We start from the raw sequence: 18543 nt of genomic DNA, 5'->3' as shown, positions 1-18543 counted from the left end.
AGTGTTGAAGTATTTTTACTGAATTGCAAAGAGTTATCAGTATCAAATTTATATTCAGTAATGACAGATTATAATCTACTATTAAATCTCTAGCATATAAAACACTCTTCACTTTACCATAATATACATTTTCAATAATGATATCTATCTACTATTAACTACATAGCATGCATAACAGCTCTTAATTTTGTTAGTGTAATACACCATTTTTGAATAAGAGAAAGCTAAAGTTAACTACTTACATGTGATGACAGTGAAAATATTTAATTCAAAATCCTTTATTTTTGATGCATATTTCCATTACTTGATCATGGAATAACAGTGTATTTTTTATCTATTTTGTAAATACATTTATATTTAGCTCTCCCCTTCCTACCCATAACATCACTTATTTCCAACTACAACTCACTCCATGCACTTTGCTCCTCCAAAACCAACTTACCTCATCTCACTCTATCTTTCTTCCATCAATCCCATGCTCATGTCTTCTCTCTAGCCTGGATTTTGTTGTTATTGTCTTATGCTGTCAAGTCGTGTCCAACCCATAGTGATTCCATAGACACATCTCTCCCAGAATATCCCCCTTCCATCTTCAATCATTCTGGTAGTGAATCCATAGAGTTTTCTTACTACAATTACGAAGGTGGTTTACCATTGCCACCTTCTTCACAGTAAATTTGAGTCTCCACCCTCAACTCTCTTCTGTGCCGCTGATGCCCAGCACGGGTGAGTTTTGAATTGTAGCAGATTGCCTTCCACTCACTGGCCAAGCTAGGAATGGAATGGGAAGGCCTCTGCTGCACTCTCCCTCCTGAAGTCATGACTGGTAGAGTACTAGGAACTTTCCAGATGCCATCCTGAGAGAGGAGCCTGGATTTTATTCCCCCTTAATATCCTACAAATCAGGGCTTTCTCCATCTTCAAAGCCCAACGAAAGTCTTATCCAAGAAATGCTCTCTGATTAACCTCTCATTTCTCCTTTTCTTTTGGGTCACCTATGCATTTGGGCCTGTAGCCCTTAAGCACTTGGATACTCACCCCATCCCTACCTCAACACTTAGATCCTTATATTGAACCTGCTTCCTACACTTGTAAATCATTTTTACGTCTTTCTCCCCCAATCAGTTGTGAGCTCTTTGAGGGCAAGAGTCACGTGTACCAACTCTATTGTATTTTACTCTTCCATGTGCTTAGTACAGTGCTCAGCACCTGTCTACGCACCACCTAAAACTCAATATGTCCTGAACTGAGCTCCTTATCTTCCCTCCCAAGCCCTGTCCTATTCCTGACTTCCCTGTCACTGTGGATGGTGATGTCTCTCAAGCCCGCAAACTTGGTGTCATCTTTGACTCGGCTCTCTCATTCACCCCACACATCTAAGCCGTCACCAAGACCTGCCGGTCTCACCTTTATAAAATCGCCAAGATCCTCCCTTTCCTCTCCACCCAAACGGATATCTTACTGGTACAGGCTCTCATAATATCCCAGCTGGATTATTGTGTCAGCCTGCTCTCTGATTTCCCTTCCTCCTGTCTCTCCCCGCTCCTGTCTATTCTTCATTCTGCTGCACGGCTCATCTTCCTGCAAAAATGATCTGGGCATGTCACTCCCCTTCTTAAAACCCTCCGGTGGTTGCCTATCAACCTCCGCATGAAGCAAAAACTTCTCACTCTAGGCTTCAAGGCTCTCCATCACCTTGCCCTCTCCTACCTCTCCTCCCTTCTCCCTTTCTACTGCCCACCCCATAGGCTCTGCTCCTCTGCCGCCCACCTCCTCACCATCACCGTTCTCGCCTATCCCACCGTTGACCCCTGGGCCACGTCCTTCCGCTGTCCTGGAATGCCCTCCCTCCTCACCTCCACCAAACTAATTCTCTTCCCCTCTTCAAAGCCCTCCTGAGAGCTCACCTCCTCCAAGAGGTCATCCCAGACTGACCTTCCCCTTTTCCCTCTGATCCCTCTGTTGCCTCTCTGCCCCCCTCTTCACCTCCCCTCAGCTAAGCTCCCTTTTCCCCTCCTTTCCCTCTGCTCCTCCCCCTCTCCCTTCACCTCCCCTCAGCTAAGCTCCCTTTTCCCCTCCTTTCCCTCTGCTCCTCCCCCTCTCCCTTCCCCTCCCCTCAGCACTGTGCTCGTCTGCTCATTTGTATATATTTTTATTACCCTATTTATTTTGTTAATGAGATGAACATGCCCCAATTCTATTTATTGCTATTGTTTTAATGAGATGTACATCCCCTTGATTCTATTTTTTGCTATTGTTTTTGTCTGTCTCCCCCTATTAGACTGTAAGTCCGTCAATGGGCAGGGACTATCTTTATCTGTTGCTGATTTGTACCTTCCAAGTGCTTAGTACAGTGCTCTGCACATAGTAAGCGCTCAATAAATGCTATTGAATAAATGAATGAATTGATAAATACCCACTGATTGATTTGTTGATTTTTATATGGTATTTGTTATGCGCTTTCTACTACATAATAATAATAATGTTGGTATTTGTTAAGGGCTTACTATGTGCCGAGCACTCTTCTAAGCACTGGGATAAATACAGGATAATCAGGTTATCCCATGTGAGGCTCATAGTCTTAATCCTCATTTTACAGATGAGGTAACTGAGGCACCGAGAAGTCAAGTGACTTGCCCAAAGTCACACAGCTGACAGGTGGTGGAGCCAGGATTTGAACCCATGACCTCTGACTCCTAAGCCCGGGCTCTTTCCATTGAGCCATGCTGCTTCTCACTGCTAACCACTGTACTATGTGCTGGGGTAGATAGAAGCTAATCAACCTGGACACAGGTCATGTCCCACATGGGGCTCACAGTCTTAATCCCAACTTTATAGAAGAGGTAACTGAAACACAGAGAAAATAATTGACTTGCCCATTGTTTTTACGAGATGTTCTTCCCCTTGACTCTATTTATTGCCATTGTTCTTGTCTGTCTGTCTCCCCCAGTTAGACTGTAAGCCCGTCAAACGGCAGGGACTGTCTCTATCTGTTGCCGACTTGTTCATCCCAAGCGCTTAGTACAGTGCTCTGCACATAGTAAGCGCTCAATAAATACTATTGAATGAATGAATGAATGAATGAATGAATGAAGATCACATAGCAGACAGGTTTTGGACATGGGATTAGAACCCATGATCTTCTGACTCCCACACACATGCTCTGCCCCCTAGACCACACTGCTTTGGTCCAATTTTTGTCTTTTGAGCTTGAAAACTATACTTTATTTAACACTCATTCACTTAGCACTTTTTCCATGGTTCTTTAAGGGTCACAACTCGGTTTAGCAACATTATTATCATTATTCTATTAAACACTTACTGGGTGTCAAACACTATTCCAATCAATCAGTTTGGACAGAGTCCCTGTCCTACATGCGGCTCAGACTATTGAGACAAATAAGAGCACTGGGATAGGGTTAAAAAAAAAAAATCTCAGTAGCAATTATCAGCATCAACAGCATCAATGGTATTTATTGAGCACTTATTGTGTTCAGAGCGCTGTATTAAACACTTGGGAAAATATAATGCAAAAGAAGTGGTAGACACATTCCCTGCCCCTGTGAGTAATAAATAATTATATTTCTATAATTGCATATTGTTATATTTTATAGTTGCAGTGCTTTTCATCTTCAAAGTGATTTGGAAATCTTGCCTAATTTCCTAGCATCCCAATAAGTTACATAATTAAATGTCATTTGGAAGCTGAAGAAACTGTGGAAGAGAGGGTGTGGTTTATTATAGGGTGGCATCATAAACTTTCTGCTTAGCCCAGGGTTTATCACAGGCTAAAGCACACAGAGTGTGCTTTCAAAGGTGCAGTTTTGTTTTGCTTTTCTATTTACGACACTGGCCCCAGAATCTGCATCCTGGAACAGCAGCAGAAAGAAAACAGCAGGCCCGGCATCTGAAGTGCAGTCAGTCAGCTCATCAGTGGTATATATTGAAGGTTTATTGTAAGCAGAGCACTATGCTCAGTGCTTGAGCAAGCACTACCCCTTGCCCCTTACAAAATTGCTCCCGAGGAAAGCAGTGTCTGTCAGATGTCAATGACAGTTGGATCCGTTATTTTCATAGCAATCAATCAGTGGCATTAATTGAACACTTACATGTGCAGAACACTGTACTAAACACCTGGGTATGTACAGCACATGCTTATGAGAAATGGCATGTCATACTGGATAGAGCATGGGCCTGGGAGTCAGAAGGTCATGGGTACTGATCCCGGCTCTGCCACTTGTCTGCTGGGTGACCCTGGGCAAGTCACTTCACTTCTCCATGCCTCAGTTATCTCATATAAAGATGGAGATTGAGACTGTGAGCCCCATGTGGGACAGGGACATTGTCCAACCTGATTAACTTGTATCCACCCCAGGATACAGTGCCCAGCACATTGTAAGTACTTAATAAATACTTCAATTATTATTATTAATTATTATTACAGTAATATAGGTAGACACAACTCCTGCCTGCAAGGGGGTTATAGAAATAGTGCTCATCTATAAAATCTATAAAATGGGGTATGAGCCCCATGTAGGACAGGGACTGTGTCCAACCCAGTTTGCTTGTACATACACAGTGCTTAGTATGGTGTCTGGCACATAGTAAACATTTAACAAATGCCAGTTATTATCATTAGTACTAATGGTTTAGTAATGGTTATTAATGGTTTAGTAACATTCTGCTCTTTGAAACCCCCAACTCCCCCAAATCCCCAATCCCTGCTCCCTCCAGATGACTAAATTCAGTTAGGTTCAGTAGTCTTGGAGTGATTTTGGATTGCCTGTGTGTGTGTTGGATATATAAGAATGAAGTAGAATCATTAGAGGTCAGCTGGGTCTTTGAATAGGCTGCTCCTCTGCCTCTTCCTACTTATCTTCTCTGACTGGCCTGACCTATTGGACCCAATAGTATTTTTGTCTCTTGGTTCGCTGTGACAATAAATGGTTGGTGACCTTTCTACGCCTAATTAGCATGATTCTATGAAGCTAAAATGTGTCCTCATTTTAGGTGCCTTACAGGTGATTTCACTGAGCCTCCTGGGAAAAAAGTATGCTAGAAGCTGCATTTGATATCTTGTAGTGGCTGTCAATGAAAGGTCGATATGAAATGTGATTGGCCGTGAATATCTCGATTCTGTATTTCCAAGTGACAAACAAGAGTGTCGATCCGGAGCACCTCTAGCTCGTTGCAAGCTGGTAAAGGTTCTTTCTGTTTAAACTCTTCCAGCCTTTTGCAAAGATGGCTGTAGGAACGGAGGAGCCTGCATCGCTTCTAACATGTGTGCCTGCCCACAAGGCTTCACAGGGCCCAGCTGTGAGACGGGTAAGAATATCGTTTTGTCTTTTAGAAATACATTTTTATTTCGACGTTTAAAGGAATCCGGGAGAAAAATAACATTTTAGTTTTCAAGTAGACTCCCAAGGCTATTAATAAGTGCTAAGAAGGAGGAGAAGGGAGCTTTGAGTTATACATATTCATTAGGCGATTTCCCCAAGTCACTGTAAGGCTAGTATGTAGAAAGTATAACTAAAAGCACAATGACATTTTGCAGTAAAGTGGGAATTGTGCCCTTCGATTTTGCCCCCTCATATCTCTTTTACTTTCCAGAGTGTGTTGTATTTCTCTAAGAATTACTGCTTGTTGTACATGAGTTAAAATTCATTTCAGAACTTCTCTACCACCTAAGAACTTGGGTATTCATCCCCCTCCCATCCAGCAGATATGTACCCATCTTTATACTCTATATTTCCTCTTACCTGTTATTTACTTTAATTCTCTGTCTCTTTTGTAACCTCCCTAAGAGAAGGGATCACTTCTACTAATTCTATTATACTCTCTCCATCAATTACTACACAGGAGTCACTCAGTAAATATTAATTATGGATTGAGAATATCAGTGGCCAATTAGATTATAAAGAAGTGTTTTCTTAATCAGCATTTAAGTAAAATGTTTGACTCATAAAGTGCTCCCTTTTCTGTCTCCCCTTAAGAAGTATTTCCAGGCTCCTACTTACATCTGCATCCTTTAAACACATGATATTCATACCACCCTTCACCCCACAGCACCTAGATAAATATATGTAATTAATTTTAATGACCAGCTCCCCGACTAGACTGTAAACTCCTTGAGGGTAGGGAACATATTTAACAACTCTCTTATACTGTACACTCTGAAATGCTTAATACAGGGGTCTGCACACAGTAAGTGCTTAGTAAATATCACTGATTGGAGTAATTTTTTTTATGGTATTTGTCAAGCACTGTACTAAGCACTGGGGTAGATACAAGCTAATCAGGTTGGACACAGTCTATGTCCCACATGGGGCTCACAGTATTCATTCCCTTTTTTCAAATGAAATAACTAAGGCCCATAGAATTGAAGTGACTTGTCCAAGGTCACCTAGGAGACAAGTGGTGGAGCCAGGATTAGAACCCAAGTTCATTCATTCATTCATTCAATAGTATTTATTGATCACTTACTATGTGCAGAGCACTGTACTAAGCGCTTGGGATGAACAAGTCGGCAACAGATAGAGACAGTCCCTGCCGTTTGACGGGCTTACAGTCTAACTGGGGGAGATGGACAGACAAGAACAATGGCAATAAATAGAGTCAAGGGGAAGAACATCTCGTAAAAACAATGGCAACTAAATAGAATCAAGGCGATGTACAATTCATTAACAAAATAAATAGGGTAATGGAAATATATACAGTTGAGCAGACGAGTACAGTGCTGTGGGGATGGGAAGGGAGAGATGGAGGAGCAGAGGGAAAAGGGGAAAAAGAGGGATTAGCTGCGGAGAGGTAAAGGGGGGGTGGCAGAGGGAGTAGAGGGAGAAGAGGAGCTCAGTTTGGGAAGGCCTCTTGGAGGAGGTGAGTTTTAAGTAGGGTTTTGAAGAGGGGAAGAGAATCAGTTTGGCCGAGGTGAGGAGGGAGGGCGTTCCAGGACCGCGGGAGGACGTAGCCCAGGGGTCGACGGCGGGATAGGCGAGACCGAGGGATGGTGAGGAGGTGGGCAGCAGAGGAGCGGAGCATGCGGGGTGGGTGGTAGAAAGAGAGAAGGGAGGAGAGGTAGGAAGGGGCAAGGTGATGTAGAGCCTTGAATCCTAGAGTGAGGAGTTTTTGTTTGGAGCGGAGGTTGATAGGTAACCACTGGAGGTGTTTAAGAAGGGGAGTCACATGCCCAGAGAATTTCTGCAGGAAGATGAGCCGGGCAGCGGAGTGAAGAATAGACTGGAGCGGGGCGAGAGAGGAGGAAGGGAGGTCAGAGAGAAGGCTGACACAGTAGTCTAGCCGGGATATAACGAGAGCCTGTAGCAGTAAGGTAGCCATTTGGGTGGAGAGGAAAGGGCGGATCTTGGCGATATTGTAGAGGTGAAACCGGCAGGTCTTGGTAACGGATAGGATGTGTGGGGTGAACGAGAGAGACGAGTTAAGGATGACACCGAGATTGCGGGCCCGAGAGACGGGAAGGATGGTCGTGCCATCCACGGTGATAGAGAAGTCTGGGAGAGGACCGGGTTTGGGAGGGAAGATGAGGAGCTCAGTCTTGCTCACGTTGAGTTTTAGGTGGTGGGCCGACATCCAGGTGGAGACGTCCTGGAGGCAGGAGGAGATGCGAGCCTGAAGGGAGGGGGAGAGGACAGGGGCAGAGATGTAGATCTGCGTGTCATCTGCGTAGAGATGGTAGTCAAAGCCGTGAGAGCGAATGAGTTCACCGAGGGAGTGAGTGTAAATGGAGAACAGAAGAGGGCCAAGAACTGACCCTTGAGGAACTCCAACAGTTAAAGGATGGGGGGGGGAGGAGGCTCCAGCGAAGGAGACCGAGAATGACCGGCCAGAGAGGTAAGAGGAGAACCGGGAGAGGACAGAGTCCGTGAAGCCAAGGTGAGATAAGGTATGGAGGAGGAGGGGATGGTCGACAGTGTCAAAGGCAGCAGAGAGGTCAAGGAGGATTAGAATGGAGTAGGAGCCATTGGATTTGGCAAGAAGGAGGTCATGGGTGACCTTAGAGAGAGCAGTCTCGGTAGAGTGGAGGGGACGGAAGCCAGATTGGAGGGGGTCTAGGAGAGAATGGGAGTTAAGGAATTCTAAGCATCGATTGTAGACGACTCGTTCTAGGATTTTGGAAAGGAAGGGTAGTAGGGAGATAGGGCGATAACTGGAGGGGGAAGTGGGGTCAAGAGCGGGTTTTTTTTAGGATGGGGGAGATGTAGGCATGTTTGAAGGCAGCGGGGAAGGAGCCATTGGAGATTGAGTGGGTAAAAATAGAAGTCTTCCTGACTCCCAGGCCTGCGGTCTAGCCACTAAGCCATGCTACTTTGTATTGTTTGATTCCGTTTTTTCTCCATCCCCATCATCAGTCCTACCTAATAAGCAGCATGGTTACAGGAAAGGGTGCAGGTATTGGAGTCAGAGGATATGGATTCTCATCTCAGGTATGCCAGTTGGGCAAGTTACTAAACTTTTCTGCACCCCAGTTTCCTCATCTGTAAAATGGGAATTCATTGCTTGTTCTCCCCTCCTTATGATGCGAGCCCCCTGTGGCACAGTTACGGTGTCCAACTGGATTAACAAGTGTCACCTGCACTTGAGTGATTGAAACGTAGTAAGAGTAGTACAAATGCCATCATCACCATCATCATCATCACAGCCCCATCCTTGGTGGCTGACCATAGTAGCATGGTTTAGTGGAAAGAACACGGGCTTGGAAGTCAGAGATCGTGAGTTCAAATCCCTGGTCTTCCAATTGTCAACTGTGTGACTTTGGACAAGTCACTTCACCTTTCTGTGCCTCATTTACCTCATCTGTAAAATGGAGATTAAGACTGTGAGCCCAACGTGGGACAACCTGATTATAGTAGAGGCCTAAAAAATGTCTTTCTAGGTGAAAAGCTTCATTCATCTCTTCACCCAGGGTGAATGACATTTGCATGTTATAACACATACTGAGAACCAAAATACTGTGTCTATTTTCTGCCAATTAAAATAAATCATTTTAATATTTGTTGTTGTTTTTGCTCAAATGAGTTCTACCACTAAATGACCCCGGGGGAAGTTCTGTGGGATTGATTGAGCCCACTCTCGCTAATAGAGGCCTGCCTGACACCTGTGATTGACTGGGCTTGCCTTTCTATATTGCTTTCAATAAATCTTCTTACTAGTGTTGATGAGGTTTTAGCACAGCCTTCATTCTACTTGGAAATTCATCTGGCTTAATAAAAATACCAACTGATCTCAATTTTATACATAAGATGTCGTAGACCATTAGAGAGATGAAAAAATTGTTCTTTATCATCCTTTGTCAATTTGGACAGAGCAGATATCACCGCTCAGTAGAGGAGGTGTGCTCTGCAATAGGCTAAGGGGTATCTTTCCAGAGAATCTGCAAGGAGTATATGTCAAAATTGGGACCTATTACATTCATCAGAAAGAAATGATACTCTAGGCTTTTAAGGGAAAAATATCCAGCAACGTTGCCTAAAGAATAGAGTTCTGTGTTCTATTAGTTTGTGCATAAATGAAGTTTGTCACTTGGAAGTTTTGCTGGCAGCATATGCAGTCTTTAGGCAAAATGATAGTTTCTGACGTGCACTGCGGCAGCCTGTTTTCAAGCTATTCATTTTTTTATTTGTTACTCTGGGCTTTTAGGTTTTAGCATGCTAGTAGAGTGCTAAGACAAATGGATAAACCCCTAAAGATCGGTTGTGGCTGGAGTATTTCAGAGGCAGCCCCTGTTGAAACTGAATTTCTCTGACCCTGGATGCACTGTGTCACTTGAGCTGTCCTGTTTTATCGAACATGGACACTGTGGTCTTTAGAGGGAAGCAGGTACTACTAACCTCACCTCTTCCGGACCCTTTGGACATTTGGTTCGAATACAATCTTAATAGGTTATACTTAATAAATCTGATTTACATATTTAAAGTTAGGGCTGGTTTATGGTAGCATGCAAATTTATGTAAATGTGCATTCAAATTTATGCACAACCACATGCAAGTAGGCATTCCTGGATTTACAGAGAAAAAAAATCTAATGATTTCACAGTAATCTCCCCTGGGAATGTCAGAGGATAGAAGAAGGATTGTAGTGACCAGAAGATAAATTTAGTTTTCAAAAATTGTAATTTTAGGTTTAAAAGGTGAGATGATTCTGTTTTTAACATTTTGCTTGTTATCCTTTTACTTCCAACTTGACAGGAGCAAGCTCTAAGCTGTACCCAGCAGAACAGGATAGCGCTCATCATTCTCTCTGACCATGTACATAAAGAGTATATATAGAATACGCTTAATCTATCCATCTGGGTACTTATGGCATAAAGCGTTGGATTTGGTCAGGCTTGGAAGGGGAGGTTCTCAGATTCAGAGACCTCTTTGTTTTCCTCCTGAATTTGGTCCTTTGTGATAAAGAACAACCCTCTCAGGGCTGTACCTGGAGAGTTTCCAATACTCTACCAGTCTCGAGTACAAGAGGGAGAGTCAAGCAGGGGCATACCCATTCTATTCCTAGCTTGGGCAGTGGCTATAGAGTAGAAGGCCATCTGCTACAAGTCAAAACTCACCTGGGCTGGGCAGCAGCTGCATGGGAGAGAGTCGAGAGCAGAGACTCATTAACTGCGTGGAAAGAGGCAACGGTAAACCGCTTCTGTATTTTTACCAAGAAAACTCTATGGATATGCTACCAGAATGACTGCAGGTGGACGTGGGGTGTTCTGTGAGAGATGTGTCCATGGCATTGCTATGGGTCAGACACGATTCGACAACATAAGACAACAACAGATAAAGAACAGGGGTTTGCTGAAGATGGAATCTGAAGTACTATACCCTACTGTTATTAATTAATTGTGGTATTTAGGAAATGTGTACTATGTATGGGAAGAGAGTCACCTAGGAGGAAGAACATGACACTGTGAATCAGGAGACCTGGGCTCTATGACCAGTCTGCCACTTGCTTGCTGTGGAACTTTGGCAAAGTCACTTCACTTCTCTGTGCCTCAGTTACTTCATCTATGAAATGGGGATAAAATGCATACTCCTGCTAAGACTGTGAGCTGTGTGAGAGGATGGATTTGGATCTGATTATCTTGTAGCTATCCAAGCCCTTGTTGATTAAGAACTTCATTAGTGTCATGATTGTTATGTAATAATTGTGTAAATTTTCAAGCACATATCTGCCCAGCTTTGTACTAAGCACTATGGTAGATACATGATAATCAGGTCCCAAATGGGGATCCATTCTAAGTAGGAGGGAGAAGCAGCATGGTCTAGTGGAAAGAACACAGGTCTGGGAGTCAGAGGACTCAACTCAATTCAATTGCTTGTTGTGTGACCTTGGGCAAGTCACTTAGCTTCTCTGTGCCTCAGTTCCCTCAACTGTAAAATGGGGATTAAATACCTGTACTTGGACTATGAGCTCCATGAGGGACAGGAACTGTGCCTGACCAAATTAACATGTACCTATCCCAGCGCTTAGAACAGTCTTTGGCATCTAGTAATCATTTAACAAATACCAAAAAAACCCAAACGAACATGTATTGCATCTCCATTTTTCAGATGAAGGAACTGAGGCATAGAGAAGTTGCAACTTGCCCAAAGTCACACAGCAGAGAAGTGGAGGATTAGAACCCAGTCCTCTGGTTCCTGGGCCCATGCATTATGTGCCAAGTTCTGAGCTAAAGGATAATAACATCAGAAACAGATCAGACCCAGTCCCCATCCACCCCTGGAGCTCGTAGGATAAGAATTGTGAGTAGGCTGTCATTCTCCCTCGCCTCAGCACTGCAGCTGCTGGATTTTCCACTCCCCTTCATTTTCCTACTGAAGTTAACGAAGAGCTGTGCCAATTTATATCCAATCAGGAAGGATACTTCACAAAGTACTAGGAACAGAATGATTTTTTAAGTAGAGCTATTATTTCCTAAATACTTCTCTGCCTCCTACCCTCCTGTGAGCTACAATGTAAAAATCACCTAAATGAGCAGGCTAATACATTTTTAATCACGCATCCTAAATATGTTCCATCAAGTGCTAAACTTGAATTTCATAGGATGAGAATCCTTGAACAATTGAATAAAAAGTATTAGAAATCTATGTACTGAAGTTTAACAGCCCCATCACTGTCACACTGTTTTTATTATATAATTGCTGAACCTCAGGGAACGTTTGCCTAAAAATCTAATTAATATGCAAAACTGTCTTATTATGCTAGACGTAAATCTTTAAGACATGATTTAAGTGCAAGGCGAGCCATTATGAGCAAATGTTCACTTAAATTAAATTAGCAAGATTACAACATAAATAAAATCCTCCAAAACTAGAAAAAGTCAGTTAAAAGCATTCAGGAGTAATATTAAAGGAACATATAACACTCAGATCATAAATATCTTTTTGGCCTATGCAAATGCTACTTTTTTTCCACAAGACCTAGAAACACAATATAAAATTAACTGAGTTATTGAGTGTAGAAAGTTTTCTAACTTTTTAATTTGAAAGTATAAGAATTAAAATGCAACATAAATGGGCGATTTTCTTAAGTAATTTTGGTTAGATATCTCCAAAGTCATGTGACAGTTTCTATATTAAAAAAAATCTGATATATGAAAATGTTGTTCTTTACTTCAGCTTCAAATCAATTTATTCAGGTTGATTGACCAGTCTAATAAAAAATTTTTATATTGCTGCTTCCCAGGATTGCTTGTGAAAATCCTTTAATTCAGGTGTTCATTCTTATTGGGAAATGATTTGACCATTTTGCAGTTTAGACTTCATTGTCAAAGCTAATATAAAACCCATTAGGCTTCCTGATAGTACTTAAGTTGGTGCATATTTTAGTATTTTTCATATCGTAAAGAGATTGCATTTATTTAATCTTCTGAATCTTTAGTATTCAGCTAAAGGACAAGCCTTGATAAGATTCCTGAAGTTTAAGGTGCTTTAGACTCCTTCAGAAAGAATCAAGGCCATTAGAATTACGCTTGGTGGAGACTGAATCTTGTAGCATGTTTCTTGACATAGGACAGTTTTAGAGCCCGAAAGCAAATGTAAATTTACACACTCTCAGTGGAAGAGTTTAAGTTTTCATTCTGAAGTTAACCAGGAAATAAATGTATCAAACATACCTGGATGATCTCTTCTTTACAACAACAGAAGAATTTACTGAAAAATTTAGGAATCTCTAAGGGTGAAAAAACATCAGGTGACCTTTTAGGCTTAATTGGAGCATCATGGTGTTGTCCTTTGTGGTTTTCCTGACACTGGGTTTATAAGGCAGTGGTCATGTCTGCCCCTCAAGAGTGGCAAAAGAGGAGTGGGTAATTTATGGGACCAAGTCTTCCGGCTTTCTCCTAGTCACCTCCGCCCACAGTAGCCTCTTCTTCTTCCTGGTGTCCCACCCGAGTTCCTACCCTACAAGCGGAACATTGCTTTGGATGGTCTAAGAGCCTTTTCCTTCTATTTTTTTTTATTGAGAGATCTGAGAGGCTAAGGTCTTCTGGCCAGGGATGACCCTTTAGGCACTCGTCATAGATAGGTTGCAGCAAGGTTTATTCTCCAGCTAATGAGCCTTGTGTTTAGGAAAGAAGGAGGGTTACTGTGTGGGTGGTCCTTTCGTTAGACAGCTAAACTGAACCTTTGGACATTTGATATTCTCCCCACCCACAACCCCACAGTACTTATGTACATATCTGGAATATCTCCCTCTACATTGTAAGCTTGCTGTAGCCAGGGAATGCACCTGTTTAGTTTTCTATTGCACTCTCCCAAGCACTTAGTATACCACACAGCACACAGTAAGCACTCAAAAAGTACGATCGACTGACTGACATATTTTTAAATTATATATTATAAATGACATATTAATGTCTGTCTCCCCCTCTAGAGTTTAAGCACGTTAAGGGCAGAGAACGTGACTGCTAATTCTGTTGTACTCCCCCAAAGGATTAGTACAATGCTCTGCACATAGTGATGAATAAATACCGTTGATTGAAACAGCAGTACCAAGAGAAGGGCAGAGCCAAGAGCAAGCGGGCCGCTCCCTTTTGTTCTCTAGAATCTGAGATCATTGTGGGCAGGGAATGCTACTGTTTACTGTTCTATTGTACTTTTCCAAGTGCTAAGTACAATGCTCTGCACCCAGTAAGTGCTCAAAAAATACAACTGAATGAGTGCACTCAACCTCTCCTCTCCACCCATCATGAGCTCAGGTCTTCCTCCTCAAGGCTGCATCTTGATGGACTGCCTGCATTAATTCCTTGTTATCCCTGTTAAGTCTTGAACACTCTGGAAGCACCTTGGCCTGTTGGAAAGACCATGGGCCTGGGTGTGTTAGGGGACCTGGGTTCTAATTCCAACATGCACTTGACTGCTGTGTGAACACAGACAAATCATTAAACTGCTCTGTATGTTGGTTTTCTCACCTTTAAAATGTAGGTAAAATACCCGTTCTCCCTCAACTTTAGACAGTAAACCCATACGGCACTGAATTTGGGTATGGTCTGGTTTTGCTGTACCTACCCCGGGCATAGAACATTCATTCATTCAATCAATCGTATTTATTGAGTGCTTACTGTGTGCAGAGCACTGTACTAAGCGCTTGGAAAGTACAATTCAGTGTTGCCTCAAGTGTAAGCATTTAGCAAATACCACAACTATTACTATTATCGGTATCTCTATCTCCTCTGCTGGAGTGCTGGAGATAAGTAGTCCTGGGATTCCTCTAAGACTGGAATCTTGTCAGAGATGGCGTGAGGTGTGTGTGAATGTGTTGTGGAGGTGAGGGGTGGTCTTTAGTGTCCCAAAGCAGAGATGAACTCTCCCAAGACTCCTTCCTAGAATTCAAGGTTGGCCTGTGAAGGCATGTCCCAAGTCTTAATAGTTGGGGCTTTTCTTTTTTTGTTCCCCTAATGCTAACCTTCTCAACTGTAGCTCGATCTCATCTATCTCACCGCCAACCTCTTGCCCACATCCTGCCTCTGGCCCGGAATGCCCTCCCTCCTTATATCAGATAATTGCTCTCCCCCACTTCAAAAGCTTATTACAACCACATCTCCTCCAAGAGACCTTCCCTGACTAAGCCCTCCTCTCCTCTTCTCCCATTCCCTTCTGTGCTGCTCTTACTTACTCTTTCATTCATCCTCCCTCCCATCCCCCCAGCACATATGCTTATATCTGTATATATTTGTAATTTATTTATTTATTTTTCTATTTATTTATTTATATTAATGTCTATCTCCCCCTCTAGACTGTGAGCTCGCTGTGGGCAGGAATGTGCCTGTTTGTTCATTCATTCATTCAATAGTATTGATTGAGCGCTTACTATGTGCAGAGCACTGTACTAAGTGCTTGGAATGTACAAATCGGCAAAAAGATAGAGACAATCCCTGCCCATTGACAGGCTTACAGTCTAATCAGGGGAGACAGATGGACAAAAACAATAGCAATAAATAGACTCAAGGGGATGTACATATCATTAAAACAATAGCAATAAATAGAATCAAGGTGATGTACATCTCATTAACAAAATAAAAAGGGTAATGAATATACAAATGAGCAGATGAGCACAGTGCTGAGGCAAGGGGAAGGGAGAGGGGGAGGAGCAGAGGGAAAGGGGGCTTAGCTGAGGGGAGGTGAAGGGGGGCAGAGAGGGAGCAGAGGGACAAGGGGAAGCTCAGTCTGGGAAGGCCTCTTGGAGGAGGTGAGCTCTCAGTAGGGCTTTGAAGAGGGGAAGATAATTAGTTTGGCAGAGGTGAGGGGAGAGGGCATTCCAGGACAGCGGGAGGACGTGGGCCAGGGGTCGACGGCAGGATAGGTGAGAATGGGGGACGGTGAGGTGGGGGGCAGAGGAGGGTAGCCTATGGGGTGGGCAGTAGAAAGAGAGAAGGGAAGAGAGGTAGGAGGGGGCAAGGTGATGGAGAGCCTTGTAGCTTAGAGTGAGAAGATTTTGTTTCATGCAGAGGTCAATAGGCAACCACCGGAGGGTTTTTAAGAAGGGGAGTGACTTGCCCAGAGCGTTTCTGCAGGAAGATGAGCCGGGCAGCGGAATGAAGAATAGACTGGAACGGGGAGAGACAGGAGGAAGGGAGATCAGAGAGAAGGCTGACACAATAATCCAGCTGGGAAATTATGAGAGCCCGTACCAGTAAGATAGCCGTTTGGGTGGAGAGGAAAGGGCGGATCTTGGCGATATTATAAAGGTGAAACCGGCAGGTCTTGGTGACGGATTGGATGTGTGGGGTTAGGCTCTCAAACCTTCCATCTTACCACTGTGAACCCTCAACCCCCATTTTTACCATTATTTGGGCCAAAATGCATGAAAGCACCTTCTACTCCAGCATCTTCCAGGTCTTTGAAATTAAATAGGAAAAATCCTTGGTCAGACCATATAAGTATCTGGAATTAAGCCTCTGTGCTGTATATAGTGTATAAACATGATTTCTTTTGTGTTGCTAATTAACTAGTTTGTTCTGATAGTTAATTTTGTAGGTAATTACATTGAACTGGGAACAGTCAGTGGAATAAAACTGGGGCCATTACAAGGTGAACAGAAAACATCTGTTTTTTGAGACGCAGCATGGCTTGGGAGTCGGAGGTCGTGGGTTCTAATCCTGGCTCTGCCACTTGTCAGCTGCATGACTTTGGGCAAGTGACTCAACTTCTCTGTGCCTCAGTTACCTCATCTGTAAAATGGGGATTAAGATTGTGAGCCCCATGTGGAACAACCTGATTACCTTGTATCTACCCGAGCACTTAGTATTGTGCTTGACACACAGTAAGCACTTAGCAGATACCATTATCATTATTATTATCTTTTGTGACAGTTTTTCAAAATCAGCCAAAATATCCAAATTTTTTTTTTTGGAAAATTCAGACAGATCTCCCACTTTGTCCACATTATTCTGGTCATTTAGATGAGAAGAAGAGGTCTTCATTCCAGTAGCTGGTTAATATATTACTGCTATAATATTCAAGAGTCTTGTTGGGAAGGCAGCATGGTGCAGTGGAAGACGTACAACCCTGGAAGACAGAGCCCCCGGGTTCAAGTTCCAGTTCTGACACCTGTCTATTGTGTGAATCAGTCAGTCATATTTATTGAGTGCTTATGGTATGCAGAGCACTGTAGTAAGGGCTTGGGAGAGCACAATATAACAATATTACCGACATATTCCCTGCCCTCAATGAGTCTAGTGGGGGAGACAGCCATTAATATGAATAAATTACAGCTATGTATTTAAATGTTGTGGTACTGGGGGCAGGGGTGGAATAAAAAGAGCAAGTCAGAGCGATGCAGAAAGGAGTGGGAGAAGAGGAAAGGAGGCCTTAGTTAGGGAAGGCCTCTTGGAGGAGATGTGTCTGTCCACTAAGTCACTTGTCATACGGCATGTCCTTCGCAGGGCACAGGGAGCATGGAGGAGAGAGTGAGAATGGAACTGGGCAAATCACCTCCGTTATTGATTCAATCGTATTTATTGAGGGGCTTACTGTGCGCAGAGCTTTGTACATTATAATAATAATGATGCTATTATAAGCAATTCCATCATGTAGGCAATCCAACTTGAAGTCTTTATAACGGGTCTTAGCCACATCCATTACTTTTGTCAGGAAATCCCATCATCCAAATCATAGGGAACGGCAACATGTGTTGATGCAGCTCTTAGTTTGTTTCAAAGGCAACTGCAACTGAAATGTTTAGTCTGCCTTGCCAAGCACAAAGAAATCCTGTTAATAAATTTGTGGCAAAGCTAGCTTCTGAAGTCCTTGAACAAAAGCATTACTTTCTTCTATCACATTACCCTCCACCCCCTACCCCTGAATCATCTTCTTTCAAGGTCACCGGGTACTCCAAAAATGTTGTTGGGAAATGGTCATGTGGAAAACTGTGAGGCTCAGCCTCAGCTAAAATTGAACTTAGCATGATGGATTGTAGCCTAATTGATTTCTGATGCTTATTAATCCAGCTCTACTTTCCACCCCAGGCAGGATGCAAAATTATCTGAGTTATAGCAGCCCAGTTCCTTCTGAATTATAATTAAAATTTCATGATTTATAGGAGAAAACTCTTCTCACAATTCACTGAGCAAAAGTATTGGTAAAGTCTAATCTAGCCCCTGTTCACTTGAGCCTGCTTGTAGTTAAGGGTATATGGTTTTTTTTTCTGCATTTATTAATTTCCCTTTGTTCCTGAAACTATTACAGTGATAGTTGCCACAGAATTGCTGTGCAGATAGAGTACACTTAGGATCAGCTAACTCATAGGAAGAAAAGCTGCAATTCATTGTTAGGACTTTCCCTGATTTAGACATTTTAAAGAAATAGTGATCAAAACCCGAGATAATTGCAAAGCTTCCACTTCATAAAGGACAGAGGACTAGAGAAAGATGCTTTTTGAAAATGGGAAAAATGCTTGAGTGAGAGAGCAATTTATATTTTATAGATTGCGCAAAGCCCATGAAAAAGTCTCAGTCAGGAAGGCCAAGAGAGATTTCTCTAAATCTTCTTATAAGAGGCTCAGAGTACAAGAGAGTTTCTTTAAATTGCTTTTTGTTAC

The 18543-nt window shown here is 42.8% G+C and overlaps 1 protein-coding gene and 1 non-coding gene across 3 annotated transcripts in view; both read left to right on the top strand.

The window, feature by feature from the left end:
* NELL2 (neural EGFL like 2) overlaps positions 1-18543 on the top strand; it is a 350325-nt gene that overhangs the window by 265541 nt on the left and 66241 nt on the right. For both annotated transcript variants that reach the window (XM_029058252.2, XM_029058251.2), the window contains exon 15: positions 5230-5325. In XM_029058252.2, the coding sequence (XP_028914085.1) occupies positions 5230-5325 (96 nt within the window). The remainder of the gene's footprint in view (positions 1-5229; positions 5326-18543) is intronic.
* Positions 10417-10554, top strand: LOC114809278. The gene has a single exon (XR_003757066.1). It is a non-coding gene; the product is annotated as a small nucleolar RNA SNORA7 (small nucleolar RNA).

Source organism: Ornithorhynchus anatinus, chromosome 2 (genome assembly GCF_004115215.2).
Source record: "Ornithorhynchus anatinus isolate Pmale09 chromosome 2, mOrnAna1.pri.v4, whole genome shotgun sequence".
Taxonomy (NCBI): Eukaryota; Metazoa; Chordata; class Mammalia; order Monotremata; family Ornithorhynchidae; genus Ornithorhynchus; species Ornithorhynchus anatinus.
This window is presented reverse-complemented; position numbering and strand designations above follow the sequence as displayed.